The sequence below is a fragment of the Cebus imitator genome, unplaced genomic scaffold, assembly GCF_001604975.1.
Source record: "Cebus imitator isolate Cc_AM_T3 unplaced genomic scaffold, Cebus_imitator-1.0 Scaffold394, whole genome shotgun sequence".
Lineage (NCBI taxonomy): Eukaryota > Metazoa > Chordata > Mammalia > Primates > Cebidae > Cebus > Cebus imitator.
In genome coordinates this window covers 1,651,663-1,672,050 of record NW_016107709.1, presented here as the reverse complement: position 1 = coordinate 1,672,050, position 20,388 = coordinate 1,651,663, and the positions used below count along the sequence as shown (strand labels likewise).

The 20,388-nt window shown below is 42.0% G+C and overlaps 1 protein-coding gene across 2 annotated transcripts in view; it reads left to right on the top strand.

The window, feature by feature from the left end:
* Nucleotides 1–16,817, top strand: part of IDNK (IDNK gluconokinase) — a 20,120-nt gene extending 3,303 nt beyond the window's left edge. The window contains exons 3-7 of one of the 2 annotated variants that reach the window (XM_017508556.2): nt 1,656–1,686; nt 2,052–2,138; nt 4,107–4,222; nt 14,252–14,295; nt 16,103–16,817. In XM_017508556.2, coding sequence (XP_017364045.1) covers nt 4,133–4,222; nt 14,252–14,295; nt 16,103–16,454 — 486 coding nt within the window. In that variant the 5' untranslated portion in view covers nt 1,656–1,686; nt 2,052–2,138; nt 4,107–4,132 and the 3' untranslated portion in view covers nt 16,455–16,817. The remainder of the gene's footprint in view (nt 1–1,655; nt 1,687–2,051; nt 2,139–4,106; nt 4,223–14,251; nt 14,296–16,102) is intronic. The other variant, XM_017508554.2, reaches the window with a different exon arrangement.
* Nucleotides 16,818–20,388: the final 3,571 nt, after the last annotated feature.

Genomic DNA, 20,388 nt, shown 5'->3' with positions numbered 1-20,388 from the left:
TTCAAGTGATTCTCATGCCTCAGCCTCAGGAGTAGCTGGAATTACAGGCGTGTGCCACCATGCGCAGTTAAGTTTTGTATTTTTAGTAGAGGCAGGATTTTGCCATGTTGGCCGGGCTGGTCTCAAACTCCTTGCCTCAAGTCATCTGCCTGCCCCAGCCTCCCAAAGTGCTGGGATTACAGGCATGAGCCACTGCACCCAACCTAACTTGGTCTTAAGTGTGATTTCTGCTATGCACAGCTCTGGCTTCACCAGCCTTGGAGTTTGGCCAGATAGTTTATTCATGTGTAGGCTACATATCTCCCTGCACAGCCTTCAATAGAGTGAACATATGGGAAAGGTTTCAGTGCTCTCTCAATCCTTTGGTTACATCAAGGAGCAGATCTCAGTTTGATACAAGTGTGTCGAACACCCTCACTGATAGCTTTTTAATGAAAGAAAGAGGACCTTTGTTAGAAAACAGTATCCAGCTAGAATTTAATCACATTGTTCTGTTTTCATTATATACAGGTTTTCAGGTACCTTCTATTCAAGGCAAGGGATGATAGCTTCTTGTATAAGGGAATGAAAGTTTCCTTCTTTAACACACTTATTGCTTTATTTTAAAAAATTAAATTAAATAAAAACATCAAATGTTGAGGTGATGTGCAAAATTTAAGAGGGCATGATAAAATAGTATGGGGATAGGTACAAATTATGAAGATGATGCTTAAGTAATTGGCATTTGGGCAACACTTTAAAAATTGAAAGCAAGAAAGCACTTTATGGATCATTGTCTGCTGGCCTCTACCCCTATCCTGTGGTAATAGAGTGTGTAACTCAGAATGGCTGAGACCATATCTTAGTGAGCTCACCATTGCATCCTGGGAACTGGTAGGTGCTCAGTAAAGATCAGCTGAATGAAATGTAGGTGGATGGATAAATCATGTGGCTCAGATCCCTTGTTTTGCAGGTGAGAAAACCGAGGTTTAAAGGAACAGGTGACTTGACTGAGAGCACTCAGTCATTTACCGGCAGAAAGCAACTGTGGCCCCATCTCCAGTACTGAGACCGGAGCCCCTTTCACTAGCACGTGCTGCCTGGTGGAGGATAAATAGACAGCTACCAAATACTCTGCACAAAGAACATTTAACTCCCAGTCTTAACAAGTGCCAGTGATTCTTGAAACATTGACCCATATCCCTTATTTAGGAGCATGTCTCTTTTAAACTTCAAAAATGTTTTTATGCTTTTATGAGTTTCCTGAACTTTACATGGGTGCTGCTAGAGATTAAATCCTCCATCAGACCCCGCCATCCAATATTCTCAACAGAATATTAACACTTTAATTCAGCATTCCCCCTCCCTACAAAAAAAATCTACACACAGGGACCAAAAACTTATTATTGAAGAAAAAACTTTAGGGGTTTAATGAAATCTTATATATTGCCTTTTGAGAAAGAAACAGTGTTAACTAATTATTTCTTCATTGACATTCCCGGGGATCAGCTGAGGCCAATCTCTAGCTTCTAAGGTCAAGGGCATCACTGCTTACACGGTGATTGGTGTTTAAATTCTCGCGATAGCCACCATCCCTTTCCCAGACATCCTTTCACGGCAGGAAGCTCCACACATTGGGCAGGGGAGTAATGGGAACATCTGTGTCCTCTCCACAGATCCACCGTGGGCGCTCTGCTGGCATCTGAGGTTAGTAACCGGTCCTAATGCCTTCCAAGTGTGTGTCCCATCGTGTTCTGGTCTCCTTGCATCTCTGCCTTTCTTCTGGCCTATCGTGGTTTATATGGACACTTCCACTATGGCTTTGAACCCCATTGGAGCAATTTCGTTTTTGGTGATTATAAACAGTGATGAATTGAAGGAGGCTGTGGCAGCCCACTCACAGGGGTTGTGAAATGGCATGACAAGGTGCTTCTCTCCTGGGGGTTGTCCTTGGGGCTGATGGGAACTAGGCGGATAGTAGTGTTTCTACACCTGCCTGTTAGTAACCCCACGATGACGGTTACATTGGCCCATCTGCCTGCCACACACATCCTTTCACTTTGTTCTTAAAGCTGGGGTGGAAATTCTATGATGCTGATGACTATCACTCGGAGGAAAATCGAAGGAAGATGGGAGAAGGGATACCGCTCAATGACCAGGTAACAATTGCTGTCTGTATCTAACATGCATATTCCACCTGGGTGACACAGGATGAGATCTCTACAGCACTTGGTGCAGTAGAGTTCCTGAATCCTAAGGTAACCACAGAGGGGCTTTAAAGAGCCAGGTACCCAGTAGATTTTCTACATATGTTAGCTCCAGTCCTGATCACCTCTCTGAACTCAGCCCTACGAACAATGCCACCCTCTGCCCCAGCCTGAACAGGCTCTGCCAAAACACCTTGTTGTGGGATTTTAATCTCTGAGAGGGCAGAGGCTCCCTGTACCTCATACATGGGGAAGTCCTCATCTTCTCTTCCCAGGTGCTATCAGATCTGGCTCTATTTCTTCTGCTTATGACCCTGTAGTGGCTTCCCACAAACCTCAGGGTCAAGACCAAACATCTGCACTGCTAAGCATGCATGGTGTGGCCTCCGCACGGCTCCAGGCTCTTTAGGAGCTATGCACCACCCCCCATGTCCACGGGAGCAACATGGCCTCTTCCAGTCCCTCCCACTGCAACACTTCTCCCACAGGGCCTTTGTATCCCTTTCCCTTCTTCCCTGAGCTAGCCCTTCTCATCCTTTGATGTCAGCACCCATGAAGCTTCCTCAGGGAAGTGAAACCTCCAAGATGGACTCTCATGGTGCCATTTCACTGTTGTGCTTGTCCCTGTGGCAGCTCAGTAACTGACAGTCTGAGAATTTGATTAATGCTTGTCTCTGCAACTAGACTTTACCCCTAAAAGGGCAGGGACTGTGGCTGTTTGTGTTAACCATTGTACCCGCCCCCCCCCCGCCCCCCCGGGCCTGACACACAGTAAACAACAGAAAATAGTTGTGGCATGTTTTCAAGTGAATGAATGGATGAATAGCACTCTCCTGTGTGCAGGCTGTGAGGCCATCCCTGGAGTGTCTCACACCAGAGTTACAAACCGTCCTCGCTGGTATAACTGGCCGTAACTCAGGAGAGATGAGGGCAGGTCAAAGGCTGGGGCCGTGTACTAATTATGTCCAAAGGCCAGGAATGAATGGAACTGGCCACAGACCAACACTGTTGTTTTCACTTTCAGTGGGGCTGGGCTTACCCCCAGGTGTCCCTTCCCTAGGTCACTATCTTTTCTTTGTTGTGCCTTGAGCCATTAAACCATTGTTAGGTCTATTCTAGAGCCCCCAAAGAGTGTGCTTCTCTTTGTTATGGGGGCGGGGGGTGCAGCTTGAGTTTGCAGTGGTTCAGGCCTTGAATCATCACAGGTTTGCAACATTTGATTTTAGAAGGTAGGGCAAAAGATCTATAAAAGAGAGTAATAATTTAAACATAATGTTGATATTAAACTAGAGATAATAAACATAGGCAACCTGGTTCCACTACCAGGCTTGTATGACCTGACAAAGGGCTTAGTCTCTTCCTGTGAAGTAGAAATGGTAACGGGATCTATTTGATCGAATTCTTGGGATTATTAAATGAGATAATACAAAATATGTGCACAGAAAAGTACCTATAGCATTCAATAAGTATCACGTTTTAAAATTATTGCTAACACACACAACATAAATCATAGATAGACACCAGTGATATAAACCATTTCTAGGGAGTGTATAAAATGTCACTGTGCCAGTGTTATTTTAGGTTTCTCTTTGGTGACTGCAAATAAAAGGTAAGTTAAATAACAAAGCAACCAAAATTCATAGATTTTAAAATGCAATTTCTATAGTCTCCCCTTCACAAGTGATGCTTGTTAAGTGGGCTGCATGGACTGGGGGATAGAATTCAGAAGAGAAATTTATGCACAGGAGAAAAGATTACTGGAAGAAACACAAGTTACTTACTACATTTTTTCAAAAAAAAAAAAAAAACCAGGCTAGCCATACCTTAGATAGAACCAAAACAGAGAGAGAAAGAGGTAAAAAGACAGATGGTTTACATTCTTAAGAGATACAACGACAGATGATTTTCTTTCTTGACAAGAATCCAACGAGTCTAAGACTGAAGATATGGGTCACAGCTGGGCTGGCACCAACACAGCTCCTGGTTGCCCTGGTAACCGGTCCCCACCCTCCTCACACTGCCCCCATGCTACCGAGGTGAAGAAAGCGCCCTGTGGTTGGATCAAAGCATGTCCATGTCCAAGGCAGAGGCCCTGGTTCTCCCTTGAGGAAGTGTAGGGAGGATGTGGGGAGCGTTTTGTGTTCAAAGGGCTCAGGGCTGCAGTCTGAGTAGAATGTGTTAAGGGATCCTTAAGGCTATTTAAGTGTAAATTAATTAGGCCAGGCTCAGTGGCTCAAACCTATAATCCCAGCGCTCCAGGAGGCAGAGGCTGGAGGCCAGGAGCTTGAGACCAGCAAGGCCGGGCGCAGTGGCTCACACCCCTAATTTCAACACTTTGGTAGGCTGAGGTGGGTGGATCACAAGGTCAGGAGATCAAGACCATCCTGGCCAACATGGTGAAGCCCCGTCTCTACTAAAAATACAAACGTTAGCTGTGCCTGTAATCCCAGCTACTCAGAAGGCTGAGGCAGGAGAATCACTTGAACCAAGGGAGTCGGAGATTGCGGTAAGCAGAAGTCACTCCACTGGCAACAGAAAGAGACTCTGTCTAAAAAGAAAAAAAAAAAGCCAGCAGTGCATACCTGTAATCCCAGCAACTCAGGAGGCTGAGGTGGGAGGATGGCTTAAGCCCAAGAGTTCCAGGCTGCAGTGACCTATGATTATACCACTGCACTCTAGCCTGAGGAACAGAGTGAGACACTCTCTGAAAAGTATATGCAAATTAATTAAAATAGATAAAATGTAAAATCCAGTTCCTAGGTTATACCAGCCACATTTCGAAAGCTCAGTAGCATGAGTGGCTAGTGACTGCTTTATTGGATAGCACAGCTATAGAACAACATTGCAGACATCATCACTGTGTTGGACAGTGCCAGCCTAGAAACATTCTATCCAAGCTATGATAAATTGTTAGCATCATAATGATATCAGTAATAAAGAATTTCAAAGCTACTGGTCAGTGAGTCTCCCCTAGGCACCAGGCCCACAGTGTCCTATCTGAGCTGCAGTGATACCTGAGTAGATTTCAACTTCAAAGTCTATTTTTAAAAGGGGGCTTTTTGGGGGAAAAAAAATTTGATTGTAATATTTGTCTTGTATAGGAAATTTGGAAAGTGCTAAAAAGAAATTTCACAAAATATAACATCCTTGGTGTCATCTTCCAAAAATATCTATGAATTGAATTTTGGCCTTCTTTCTCCTTCCTTCTTTCTTCTCCTTTTTCTTCTCCTTCTTCCTTCCTCTTCTTCCTTTCCTCTTCTTCCTTTCTTCTCTTTCCTTCTTTCTTCTTCCTTTTTTCTTCTTCCTTTCTTCTTTTTCCTTTTCTTCCTCTTCTTTCTTCTTATTTCTTTTTTCTTCTTCCAGGAGTCAGTATATAACAGCCTATATAACTTAACTTTTGCATCAGGTAAAACACACCCATCTCCCCTTCATTCTCACTCTCCCTCCTTCCTTCCCATCCCTCTCCTCCCATATTCTACCATTATCTGTTTTCCTTTTACCCATCATCCCCTTCCAAAAGACACTTAATTTCTTGAGATGTTTCCATAGGCCAAGAAAGCTTTCTCTAGCCGCATGACATTCTGATTTAACTCTTGGTAGAGCATTCATTGTGCTCACCTCTGAGCACTGGGCTGGGAGTCGGGAGTGCATTACCTTCCTCATCCTTGCATGTAGGGGGACGCTAGAGCAGGGATGTCCAGTTGTTTGGCTGGGTCACATTGGAAGAAGAATTGTTTTGGGCCACACACACCATACATAAAATACACTAACACTAACAATAGCTGATGAGCTTAAAAAAAAAAATCACACACAAAAAATCTCATAATGTTTTAAGAAAGTTTACGAGTTTACATTGGGCCATATTCAAAACTGCAATAGGGCCTGTGGGCTATGGGCTGTACAAGCTTGATCTAGAGTGTGAAAACCTTGAACATCAGAGCCATAGGCAGAGATGCTAATTTGGATTCTCTCTTTTTTCCCTTAGACTTTTGTGTGTGCATTTGATTTTCATAATTTATTCTATTGTCCACAGTAACTTGAAGGCACCAAGCTCAATGAATTTGCTCTAATATCTCCTTCTTCCAACTTCTTCACTGTAAAGAGATCTCAATTGCCTCTTTCTTCATTATGAACATAAAATTTGGAGCTCATGTGTCTAGGTCCTTCCTAGTACCCTTACAATAAGGTCCACACTCCTGAGCAGGCCAGTCAAGGCCTTGAGCATTTAGTCCTGACAGTGTCTCCTGTCCGCCCTCACATACCAGCTCTGACGACTCACATTCACCAGCACTATGCATCTGCTTTTCCATGTACTTGAGCCTTGGTGCACAATCTTTGAAGCTCCCAGTCTTGGATTATTCCTTCCCTCTGCTTGGCAGGCCCCTCTTCAGTTGAAATCCTCTTTATCCTTCCAGATTTACTCTTTCCAAGGCCTGATCAAGATTGGCCTCTCCTGCTGTGTTATCATAGCCTTTCTTAGTATATCTCATACAGCCCTCATCACTGCCCTACACCCCATGGGTGACTTAATAGATTGTTTACTCATTTGCCTCCTCTGTTAGAAGACAGAAACCACACTGTTCATATTTATCCCCAGTGCTCACTCAATATGGTGCTTTGCATGTATTAACATTTAGTGTTGTGGAATTAAGACCCAGTGCCTACCAAATTCATGAATTTAAACTCTGAAAAATTCAGAGCTGGAAATAAGTACTGTTTATTTCAACTGTTAAATCAACCAAAAAATAGTTTACTCCTTTTCTTATTTAAATCCCAAAGCAGCTCAGTGAATTATATATGATCCCCACTTCACAAATGATCAGAGGCACAGATAAATTAAGTAACTTGAGCAAAGCCACACAGCAAGGGGAGTCTTTCTAACTTCAAAGATCATACTTTTCCTACTGTTTTAAAAGCCCTGATCATCCATCCATTCTCAAGAAGTTAATCAAGGTTGGTTAAATGGAGAGAAAAGGGTCAGAGAGTAGGTGAGAGTGACAGCAGGAATGAGAGGGGCAGTTCCCCACAAGCACATCCATGGTAGGGGTTAAGCCTTAAGCATGTTTGAGGCACTGACTTAAAGGGTGGTCATGATGGCCCTGGCATGGTGGCCTGGCTTGAAGCAGGTCAGGTACTAGAACTTGGATTTCCACGCTGGCACTGCTTTGGAAAAACCCTTCTTGTGGCCTCATGGGAGCTTCCAAGGAAAGTTTGTAATCATTTATTTATGATTCACTATATGGAAATTTCAGGAATAACATTCAAATGCTGCTCTTTTATTTCCAACCCTCTCTGTTGTTTTTATGACTGATGGACATAGTCCTTACTGATGCATGGTCATTAGTCTGGTCTGCCATAAATTCTGATAGGGCAGATGTCTAAAAGCACCTATTTTTGTTTCAATAGTTTTATATTTCTGTTTATTAATTATGGCTTTCATACTTGAGATTCTGAAAAATATGACTAGATAAAGCAATGTGCTTTATTATTGACAAAAGCATTCATTAAGGCACTATTAAAGCAATTAAAAAGCATGTATTCGAAAAGCATGTATTTGAGTAAAGCTCTGTTTCTTTGCACACAAGATAGAAAGCTCGGCTGGGCACGATGGCTCACGCATGTAATCCCAGCACTTTGGGAGGCCATGGCTGTTGGATCACCTGAAGTCAGGAGTTCAAGACCAGCCTGGCCAACATGGTGAAACCCCGTTTCTACTAAAAATACAAGAAAATTAGCCAGGCATGGTGGCGCACGCCTATAATCCCAGCTACTCAGGAGGCTGAGGCAGGAGAATCACTTGAACCCAGGAAGCAAAGGTTGCATTAAGCTGGGATCACGCCATTGCACTCTAGCTTGGGCAACGGGAGTGAAACTCAGTATAAATAAAAAAAAAAAAAAAAAAAAAGGATAGAAAACTTATTACCCAAACATGTTTTCTGTGATTGTTGTTTGTTTTATTCTTATGAAATATTTTAGGCACGTACATAGTCAACATTCAGCTTAACGAAAAGTATATCTGTTTCCTAAGCCATAAAATAATAGAGATTGATCTCCATTTCCACAGCACAAGCAAACAGAAATATTTGTGCAGATGGAATGGCAGAAATGTATAATGTGAACAAAAAAGCAAAACACAAGTTTGCCCCTCTGCTAATAAGAAAGAAGTTCTGATATTTAAACAAATTGTCCTCTCTCTTTGGTTCACCCCAAGCTCATTATGAACATTTACTCATGCCAAAATATAATTAATTTTTCTGTGTATTCCATCTCCGAGTCGGTCCTAATTCATGGTTCGAATTGCCCCTTAACTCTAAGTAGATATGTGATCACGTGAATTAGCGTTCAGCCCTCAGAACTTTCCAAACACTTCCTCTTCTAGAGCATTCTTCTTGCTGAATGGAAATTGGCAGCCCACAGCACTAGTCTTAAATAAAGTTGTAAAGTTCCACCCAGAGACTTCTACAATGGCAGTAACAAGGGGAGCAGTGTGGAAAAGGCTGGTTGACTACCCAGCTGGGACTCCAGGGCTGGCTCTCTGTCTTGCAGGCCCAGCACCCTTGATATTGTCAACACATTGAACATGGATTCATCTCTCATGTGAGACCCCTACTAATCAGGTTTACGAGTTTCTGCATAAACCAAAATGCCAGCTAATTAATGTACCAAAAGAAATACAACTGTCATGTGGCCTGCAACAATCACATTAATACACACATTTTCAGAAACCAACATACAATCAGAGGTTTCTTAGTAAGCATGGGAGAGCTAGGACCAAAGTATCTGGTGCATTACTAGGAAGAGGCTTGCTAATGAGAATAAGATGTTCAAAGGCCAATGGCCAAGGGTCCGTGTGCACTGGACAGTGCTTCACATTTCAATCTACAGTGCCCTGCTCTGGCCTTCCTGCCTACCCAGCCTGCCTGGGGCAGACATGTTTTCTCTAGGTATGTGAAAATACTAAGTTGGATCACAGTGATGTCTTGCTAGCCTGGGAGTCATTCTAACTCTTTTCACATGACCTTATACATCTCTGCCCCTTCCTTTTAGCTGTTGATCTTTAACCCTTAGAGAACAATCTTATTTCCTTCTTTTCCAAGTCCTTAGGAAAGCACCTTGCTGTGGCCCTCATTTTCTCTAAGAAGATAAATCCTTTGACTCATAGCTTTATAAAGTTGACATAATTTCTATGATTTGAAGGCAGTTGCCTCCATTTTCATGTAAAACCTACTCTGGGGTTAGAAATCAGCCCCCTAACTGCTTATTCTACCATTTTACCAAGTATGTGGCCACTGCTTCCCTTCCTGCAGGCCAGGAGGTGCCACATCTTTATAAGATTGAATCCCAGGGTGGGAAGTAGACCATCCTGCTAATTTGGAAGGCTTCAAGGCCCAGCACCTTCTTTCATTGCAACTGTCTGTTAGAGGAGCTGTTTTAGAAAATATATCCAAGAGATAAAAAAAAAAAAAAACCAATATATAACAGTATTATCTTTTTCATCTCCATTAGGCCATGAATGTGGTAGAAAAGCTTGGCTAATTACAAAGGGAATACAAGAAAGAAAGGAATTTTGAAATATGAGTTCAAATGGTACCTTAGGAATTAGAGTGATCATGTCTAGGGTATTGGACCAAAAGCAACTGGAGCAGTGGCTGGGTCTCCCTACACACACAATAAGCACTTATAAATGGATAAAGGAAAGCAGAAATCCAAATTTCTGCTTGAATGGGCAGCTTCTCCCCAGGGGCAATTTTCCATCAAAAAAATGCTGCAGAGCTCAGTCAGTCCAGCTAATTACCCCTGCAGCCTATAATCCTTGACAGCCTTCTTCCCCATTCCCCGCCATAAGCCCAGAAAACACTGAATTGCAATGGTGGTTTCAAGTTGCATAAATGTAGCCTGTCCAACTTTTTTTCTCTTCACAGAGTGTCCAGAACATCTAGTTTTTTAGCAGGATGTTCTAGAAAATCTTGCCAATAATAAGCATTAAATATATATACTCTTCTCCAAGAGCACATGAAGTCTCCTCATATATTCTAACATTAATAACTTTATTTTGTACTTTATTAAGTACAAAACAAAGACATTTTCTGATGTACACAAAGACAAAAGGGCAATCTGTCAACTTTTCAGTCTAATGGAGGAATTTCAAAAAACCTTTCTTGAAAATTTATACATCAAGCAGACGAAAGAAATTATGAGTGAGGATACAGGTTTGAATAGATGCATCAAGTCTTGCATAATCGTTAATGAAAAGTAAATAATACTTACTATTTTCAAGTATATGTGGGACATTTATAAAAATCGACCATATGGTCTGCAAATATGGCGCTGGTAAGCCTCATCGTCTTGTAACTGTATTTACAAAAAACCACACTTGTTCCACTAAATATACCCACTAGACAAGTGCCAACATAAACAGATGTTTCACTTGTTAAGTACATTTCAGCTCTAAGTATATATATGACAGTAACTTGTGATTTAAGTAATGATTTATATTAATTATGAAGCTATTGACATTTAGATTATAATTTGTATAAATTATGTGGCTGTTAACCATTTGATCCGTACCTTTTGTGAATTTTGTAGCTATTACATTTGAACTCCTAAGTGATCTCTGGTTAAATAGTGTGTGCATGGAAGTAAAATCGTAGAGTTCTATGATTAGTAAACTTACAGGACCCTCAATCCTACATTAGTATGTGATACTTTAAAAATACTCATTTATTTGATATGAAAAAAAAGAAATATTATTTCTAATTCTCCTCTTCCTTCTATGGAGGGTGGATCCTGGTAACTAAAGGGTTTTTGACTTGCTGAGCACAAAGTGGTAGCATTGGTAGAATAACCTTTTACTTACTGAAGATCAAATTACTCCGAATAAGAAATGGCCTGAGCCCAGGGGAGATACCCAGGAGCTAAAGGTGGTTACTCAGAGCTGGAGAGCTTAAAAGGATCCTCCTGGAAAAGATCAAGGGAAAATAAAAATGGCCAAAGTCCAAAGCAAAACAGGAACATCTCATGTGCCAAAATCAAAGCATGGCAAGGCTGAACTAAACCATAATAACCCACTCCCCTATATTTTTGGACTGCATAAAAGCCAGGAAGGCAGGAGGGGGAGGTTTTGATGACCCTGTAGAGATGGGAGATGGATTAAATAATAAACTAGATACAGCTGAAGAGGGAACTAGTGAATTAGAAGAAAAGCAGATTGGAGGATATTACCCAGGATGAAAAAGAGAGCTAAACAGAAAATATTCAAGAACAATGAAGAGATGTGTTTGATAAAATGTCAAACTTCCCATATGGCTAAAAGGAACCCAAGTAATTAGAATAAGTAAGAGAAAGGCAATATTCAAAGAGATAATAACAACTTTCCAGGGTATGAGTACTCACGCTGAATATGCAAAATAAGTCCTGAGCAGGACAAGAGTAAAATTGCAAAGTGCCTGAAAGACAAAGAGGCTTTTTCCTACCTAAAGCTACCAAAGATAAGATCTATTTTCTAAAGGACTGCCTAATACGCTAGAAGAGATTTCTCAACAATAAAGGCCCAAATAAAATGAAATAATTATTCAAACTATTGAGGAAAAATGTCAACCAAGAATTCTTCACCAACTAACAAAATCTTATTCATGAGTAAGCACAAAATAAACACATTTTCTGACATTTACAAAGACAGAAGGGTAGACTGTCAAATTCTCAGTCTAATGGAGGAATTTTAAATCCTTTCTTGAAAAATTGATACATGAAGTAGACAAAAGAAATTATTAAGAATATAGATGATATGAATAAATGTATCAAGCCTGTCATAGCATTAATGAAAAAATGATATTCTTTTCAAGTACATGTGGGGCATTTATAAAAATTGACATGTACTAGACCACAAAGAATATTGCCGCAAATTTCAAAGAATTAGTATCATACCAGTCACATTTTTTACTATAATGAACTGTAAATCAATAATAAAAATTCACACACAAAATGATTGGGAACTCTAAAAATGAATAAGAAAATTTTTTTTAAATTAACATTCATATAAAAATTTCTAAGTTAAAAATCATAATGGAAATTATTAAGTAAGGTACAACAAAAGTACTATCAATTAAAATTTGTGGGATGCAGTTACAACATTACTTAGAAGGAAACTATAGCCTTTAAATACATTTTTGAGAAATAACAAGAATAAAAAGTAATAAGCTAGTTGAAGTAGAAAAAAATAAATATAGGAAATAATAGAAATGAATGCTAGTGAAAACAAACTGGGCACATGTTCTCAAAATCTCCTGAGGGCTATGTCGTGGAAAAAAATAAACTATGAACAAAAGCCAGTTGTTTGACAAAATAAAAATAGATCTCTGGTGAGAAAGAAGCACAATTACCTGATGCCAGTAAATTTGAAGACTTAGACAAAATTGGATCATTTCAGTGAAAAATACCAATACTGTGGGGGAAACAGGATTGAATGGCAGTGATCTAGTGCCAGACACTGCTTAGGGACACCTGCTTTTTCCCCGGTGAAAATGTGACCTTGCTGGTGCTGCATTTAGCTTTAGAAGCAGAAGGTCCAGAGCTGTATAATTCATAGTAAGGGTGTGGATTGTTTATGTTCCTCCTTTGAAGTAATGATAAAGGTGATCAAAAGTGACTACCTCATACAGCAAGTGTAACCTACAGATATGAACTGTGTTCCGCATTCTGGAGGCCTAGAAGCTGGGCTGAAATGAGCTGAATCTGCTCCTGCTGTGTGGCCGCCTGGCTTCCACCAAGTTCCTGATTCCTTAGCAAAGTAAAAGGATGCAGCAAGGGATGGGAAGGGCAGGCAGGGAGGGTGGCTCAGCTGTCTTAAGTGTGGTCTCTTCCTGCCATCTACCAAATGTTGCAGCGACCAAAATTGAATCAAGAATAGAAAACCTGAATACAATACAATGCTCATTAAAGAAACTGAATCTGTAATCAAAGATCTCCCCTCAGAAAAGGCCCCAGGCCCAGAGGGTTTTTCAGATTAGTTTTATCAAACATAATATATTATATACAAGCTGTTTCAAAGAATAGGACAAGAGGGATAACTATCCTACTCATTTTATAAAGCTAGTGAAACCTTGATACCAACATTTAATTTGGACCATATTTTTAAAATATAGGCCCATCTCAAGTATATAAAATCAAAAATCCTAAATAAAATGGCAGTAATCAAATGCCTAAAAGCAAGGACTTTTCAAAACACATCATGTTTCTGGAATCAGCTTCAGAGTAATCTAGGATGGGATTATTTTGGGATGTGGGATGTAATTGGGGCATATATACAACAAAACTAATCATGGGTGAAAAACACTGAAGCCAACCCAGTGCGGTGGCTCATGCCTATAATCCCAGCACTTTGGGAGGCAGAGGTGGGTGGATCACCTGAGGTCAGGAGTTTAAGACCAGCCTGACCAACATGGAGAAACCCCATCTCTACTAAAAATACAAAACTAATGAGCCAGACATGGTGGCACATGCCTGTAACCCCAGCTACTCAGGAGGCGGAGGCTGAGGCAGGAGAATCACTAGAACCCAAGAGGAGGAGGTTGCAGTGACCTGAGATCGCACCACTGCACTCCAGCCTGGGCAACAAGAGTGAAACTCTGTTTCAAACAAAAAAAATTGCTGAAGCTGGGTTTTTGGTATACAGAGGTTTGCTTTGTACAGTTTTGTCTGCTTTTCAGTGTGTTTAAAATTTTCAATAATAGATTTTTGGTTCTGTTTTTCAATGCATTATGGCCAATAATCAAGATTTACGCCAGGAAGGAGGAGAGAATTTACTTGTCTTAGGAGGATTTCTTTGTGAAACACTGTAGCATGTGCTATGTAAATTTTCTGTCTTCTCTTCAGCAAAAATATAAATTTCTTAAAATACTTTTATATGAAGGGAGTTTTGTTCTTCAGAGGGTCGAAGAATAGGACCAGGGGACAGCTGACATAAGGGCTTATGTGAATATCTCTCTTCGTATGAGATCAGAGCTACCTAAAGAATACATGCAGGAAGTCACATTGTGTCTGGATTTTTGGTTTTTTTTTTTTTTCAGGACCGGATTCCATGGCTCTGTAAATTGCATGACATTTTACTAAGGTAAGAGACCACTGGGCCTTGGCATAAGCCAAAGCCAGCAAGTAAAGAAAACCCTCAGAAAAGACAGGTAAAAAAATACACTCCTGAAATCACAACTGACTGATGGTAAAGGATTCCAGAAACTGAGTTCACTTCTATCAAGTAACCACAATGATTACAACCAGCCACAGGCAGCTGGAGTTTAGTCAGGCTCTGGAGACAAACGTTCTAGACAGCTCCACAGATACTAGCTAGCAATCTTGATCAACCACTTGGTTTCCATGAGGCTGTTTCTTCAGTAAAATGGGAATTAACCTAGTTCCTACTCAGAGATTATTGTAAGGAGTAAGTGAGTTGGTGTTGGGCAACAGAACACTATCTAATACGTAGGAACTGCTCAAAAAATGTCCACTGATGCCACTTCTGTTATTACCTACCTCAGTCATCAGTTTTTCTTCTCTTTGCTTCAAGCTGTGACAACCAGGAAGGCCTGAGGTCACTTGTGAGTGAACAGGTAATAAGTCGCCAGGATTGGAGTCCACGTTGCCCAGCTCTGCAGCATGCCCCTGAGCAAAAAGGGTCCCCCCCCACCCCACCCATCTGTGGGCCTGACCCCAGTGGAAATCCTGGTTGGGACATGGAGCAGGATAAGGAAAAGGCAGGGAGTTACAGATCTTGCTTTCTAAGATGAAATCATATTTTATCCATCTAAAACCATCTGGGCCATATGAAGTTAGAATATACTTAAATGGTTAAAAATTCAGTTTGCTTTTTTCACACCCTGTTGTGGCTGGCAGCCCTGTCTTTGCAAAGGCTGAGTTTTGATTTAGGGGTTTACGGTTTAGGGTTTCAAGGTTTGAAAATGTCTGCCTACCTGGGTCTCTAACATAATAAACTCATGAGAGTCTATTTTTATAGTACTGTCATTTTATAGTCATAAAAGGGAGTATGGCTTCATTTTTATATTTGCTAGCCATTTATTGGCTGAAAAAAAAAAGAGCAGGAGAGGCCCCTTCCTTCAGAACTTTCATCCTGAAGAGAACTTTATGCTGGATCCATAAGCCAGAATTTATGCACCACCTCCTAACTCTAGAGTCCTGTCCTGGCCCCAGGATGACTGCGTCCCACACCCAGCAGCCGACTGGAAGCCGTGGCTCACTCTCTGGTGTGGTCTCTGGCACACAGGTTTCCCCTTATTGGTGCTGTGTCGCACTGCCTCTGTTTCTGGCTCGAGTTTTTTCCTTAGTGCATCCCTAGAAACCTCTCATATGCTGCTGACCTCGCCCACAGAGGGGCTGATGCTCCCTTTTCTCCTGCTTTCTCCAGCTCTTCACCTCTCCCCCAGACAGTGTAGAGTAGGAATGGGGAGAAGCCCATTGTAGAATGCAGATCCGTGAACATCCTGCAGAGACCTGAGCTTGGCTGTTTGCATGGCACAGGGGCATACCGGGAGCCCTGTGTCCACACGCTGAGATGTAGCAACGTCTTGCATCCATCGAAGCAGAACCAACACTTCCTGAGCATATCTGTATAACAGAGATCTCGAACAGTGTTTTCCTTAAGATAGCTCTATGGGCAGGTACCCTGTGTAGCCCCACTTAACAGATGATGAGGAACTGGCGCTCAGAGAGGTCAATGCCTTTGCCCAAGATTGTTCACTTTACTAGCAGAAGATCTTCAACTCGATGTTAGGACTGCCTGATGCTTAACCACTGTTTTCTAACGCCTTCCATTGGCAGGTAGTAGGACTGGAACCTGCACCTAGAATTGACAGAGGTTATTTTAAATGTCTTCATTCTTTTGCCTCCTTTTTTCTTTTTTAAAACAGAGATGTAGCCTCGGGACAGCATGTGGTTCTAGCCTGTTCAGCCCTGAAGAAAATGTACAGAGACATATTAACACAAGGAAAAGATGGTGCAGCTCCGAAGTGCAAGGAGTCGGGAAGGGAAGCAAAGTGGGCTAAGATACAGCTCCTGGTGGTCCATCTGAGTGGGTCATTTGAGGTCATCTCTGAACGCTTACTCAAAAGACAGGGACATTTTATGCCCCCTGAATTATTGCAGTCCCAGTTCGAGACTCTAGAGCCCCCGGCAGCTCCAGAAAAGTTTATCCAAATAAGTGTGAACAAAAATGTTTCTGAGATAATTGCTACAATTATGGAAACCCTGAAAATGAAGTGAGAATGATTTTGTATCAGTGGTCCAGACAGAATTGAGTATACGTCCTTGTGCCATCCAAAACCTCATTCCAGCCTCCTTGCCCATATTATATTCTAAATTTTTCTTAAGGCAAACAAAACCCAATGTGTCAAGACAGATTTGTTTGGGTGTAATTTTAGGAATTATCCTGGTTCATCGGGAAGCAGAGGGGGAGTTTTAAAAGTCAAAGCTTAAATTGAAGTTGTTCATCTGTAACCCAACTGGATGATCAGAGGAAATTCTGTAATTGATGCTGAAAATCATTACATTGTTTAGAACATTCTTGCTCATGCCTATATTTGCACAAGTAAATGAAACTTGGCTGTTCTTGGCCTCCCCTGGAAATTGGTGTTGGGAGTATAAATATGTACATAATCCACCCACCATCCAGCACACCATACAACTCCTAATTCTCTCTGTCCTTGAGCAGTGGTTCAGAGTAGTGGCTCTTAAGCTAAGGTCTCAAAAGAATGTCGTGGGAGAACAAGCAAACTTTGTTCAGTTCCTTAAACAGCATAATGCAAATATATTTACCAGCAGCTCAACTGCTTCTAGCCCTCCAGAGGCCAACAAAGCCAATGGTTCTCAGTGAGGAGGGCACCTCCTCCAAGGGCTGTTTTTAAAACTTGTAGGGATTATGGTGGCTCATGCCTGTAATCCTAGCACTTTGGGAGGTCAAAGCAGGAGGATCACTTGAGCCCAGAAGCTCGAGACCAGCCTCGGCAGCAAAGTGAGACCCCACCTCTGCAGAAAATCAAAAATACTAGCTGCGTGTGATTGGTGCACACCTGTCGACCCAGCTATTTTGGAGGCTGAAGCAGGAGGATTGCTTGAGCCTGGGATGTTGTGGATGCAGTGAGCCATGACCATACCACTTCACTCCAGCCTGGGTGACAAAGCAAGATTCTGTCTCGACAACAAATTTGCAGGGATGTTTTTAGTGGTCACAATGATGGCAACAAAACGGGTGGAGGTGGAGGTACTGCACTGAATGGGGGCAAAGCTGCCAGACTTCATGCAATACATGGGGAGTTCACACACACAAATAACTGAATTTTAAGCCGGGTGAGGTGGCACACACCTACAATCTCAGTTATGCAGGAAGATGGCTTGAGCCCTGGAGTTCAAGGCCAGCCTGGGCAACATAGCAAGACCCTGTCACTAAAAAACAAAACAAAACAAAACTTGATTTTCAAATATTCTCCTGCTAGATATTCATGTAGGACTAAATGACAAACTTGTTTATAACTATAGAAGTACAGAATCCATTTCATGCATTGAAAAAATAATTTTTGCAGTTTTAATATACATTGAAATTTCCAAGAATGCAACAATCTTGTAAATAAAAGGACAGCTATATTCCATTTTATTATTTATTTATTTATTTATTTTGAGACAGAGTTTCACTCTTGTCGCCCAGGCTGGAGTGCAGGTGGTGCGATCTCAGCTCACTGCAATTTCCACCTCCCAGGTTCAAGTGATTCTCCTGCCTGAGCCTCCTGAGTAGCTAGGATTACAGGCGCCCAGCACCACGGCTGCCTACTTTTGGTATTTTTAGTAGATTCGGGGTTTCACCATGTTGGCCAGGCTGGTCTCCAACTTCTGACCTCAGGTGATCCACCCAACTTGGCCTCCCAAAGTGCTGGGATTAAGCCACTGTGCCTGGCCCCTATTTTCTAACTTTAGCGTGAATTGTTTACCACCTTAGAAAATCATGATGTGTTTATCACTGACACAACATACCCACATGCACTTGCATTCTGTCAGTGATGACCCCCTAATAGGCACAAGCATAATGACTCCATCATGTTCATTTAGTGTAGTCGTGCTCAAGCAGTACACACTGAAAGTTTATTCATACTTTCCCTTTATGTGTCGTTTACATTAGAGCTAAGGCATTACATTTACTATTTGCTTAAGTACATATTATTAGCAATTAATCTCACTTGTGATAGTAAAGGGGGCATTAGAAAATAGTTGTTAAAAAGGAGGTGTTAAAAAGGAATCTGGTGGGTGGAGAGCACTGCTCTGATATTCCCAAACATCTCCAGGGAGGCCAAGGTGTGGACTAGTACTGCCCTCTGGTGTCCGGGGTGGGAGGGACACAGCAAGCACAAAGAACCCTGGGAAGAAGGACCGGATGGTTTGCAGTGGTTCAAAATGGATGGACATGTAAGATTCCCCCAACCCCGTCAATACCACTCACCTTCTCCTCTACCAGGATTCTGCATCACCCCAACCCCCAGTCTCCATTCCCACCACCAGAGGAATTTCAGATGAAACATTTTTCTCTCCTGTAAAATCAGGGTATCACCTGCCTCCTAGAATGAAGTCTTTTGGCTCTGATAGCTTAGCCCCACCAGGGTCTCCGTCTTTCCATCCCTTTCCCCAGTCCTTGGCCAGGTTGCATCAGGCAGGGTCTAGGATGAGGTCCCTGAAGCATAGGATGACCCATTAATCAGCTTAGCAGCTGGCTCTGGAATAAGCATCCAAAAAAACCTGGGCCCAAGGCACGGCACTGGCGTAAACTCTGTGGGAGACATATGTAAGGCAGCCCTAGGGGATGTCACTAGATGCTGCCAAGGTCCAGTGCTCACATCCTGTGCCTGTCTAGAGTCTGCTCTGATGAGCAAACTATTTTCCAGTGGATGGACTGCAAGAACCAGGAAGAAACTAAAACAAGCTGACTTTAATCAAAGACACCACCCACCAGGGATTTTTATTTTCTGAAACTGTAATATGCAAGTTTATTATCCTTTCACTGAACAGCACATCTGTTCATTCAAAGACATATTCAAGATCAGGGTATTGGCCAGCAATTACCAAGGAATTAAGATCTGATTAGACATTCAGCCAGTAAGCTGTGTTAAGCATCAGTGTGTGGAGTTGTTTCAGCCCAGCTTCACAGAATCTCATGTGTGAAATAGGAGCTGGTGCTGATTTCCTGATGATCTTCATTCCCTCCAGCAGAGTTTCCCCCCAGCAACCTACCCTGGATGCTGTGTAAATTGAACTCCACTTTGTGGGAGTTTGAAGTCACTGGTCATCACTTAGGAGGACCCCAGATCTGATGTTATCTAACACATACCCTTAATCAGGGACCCAATCAGATGGTCCTCAACCCATGACAGTCCATGGCAAGACGCAAATTTGAATGCCCAAAGAATGTGACCAACACTAGTGGGATATAAGAGACTGTGAAGACTGTGACAAAATTAAAAATGCAAGCTCTATCTGAATAAGGCAACCACTGTGCAGCTCCAGACCAGATAATTCAGGAACACAATCCACACAGAACAAGTTGGGTTAACTGCTCACTGTATAAGGGAGCACACCTCCAAAAACTGTGCAAAAGACTCAATAAGATGTCAGAAAGGATTTAAGATTTGGATGAATATTAGGTAGGGTTCTTGGGCAGGGTCTTGCCTAGGGTTCAAGGAAGCAGGGGTCTCTAAATGGATGCTGTCAGGAAGTGGGGGATAACTGGTTACCTTAATAGGCCGGGCACGGTAGCTCACACCTGATCACGAGATCAAGAGATTGAGACCATCCTGGCCAACACGGTAAACCCCAGCTCTACTAAAAACACAAAAAATTAGCTGGACCTGGTGGCATGAGCCTGTAGTCAGTCCCAGCTACTCAGGAAGCTGAGGCAGGAGACTCGCTTGAATCAAGGAGGCAGAGGTTGCAGTGAGCCAAAATCGCACCACTGCACTCCAGCCTGGAGACAGAGCAAGACTCCATCTCAAAAAATAAAAAAAATTAAGTAAGAAGGAAATGAAGCTACAGCTATATCTGGTTAAGAAGCACATTAACCAAGGCAGGGAGATGTTTCATTAATGAAGGAAAAATAAAATTTTTCACGAACAAGCAAGCACTCAGAGATTTCATCACCACCAGGCCTGCTTTACAAGAG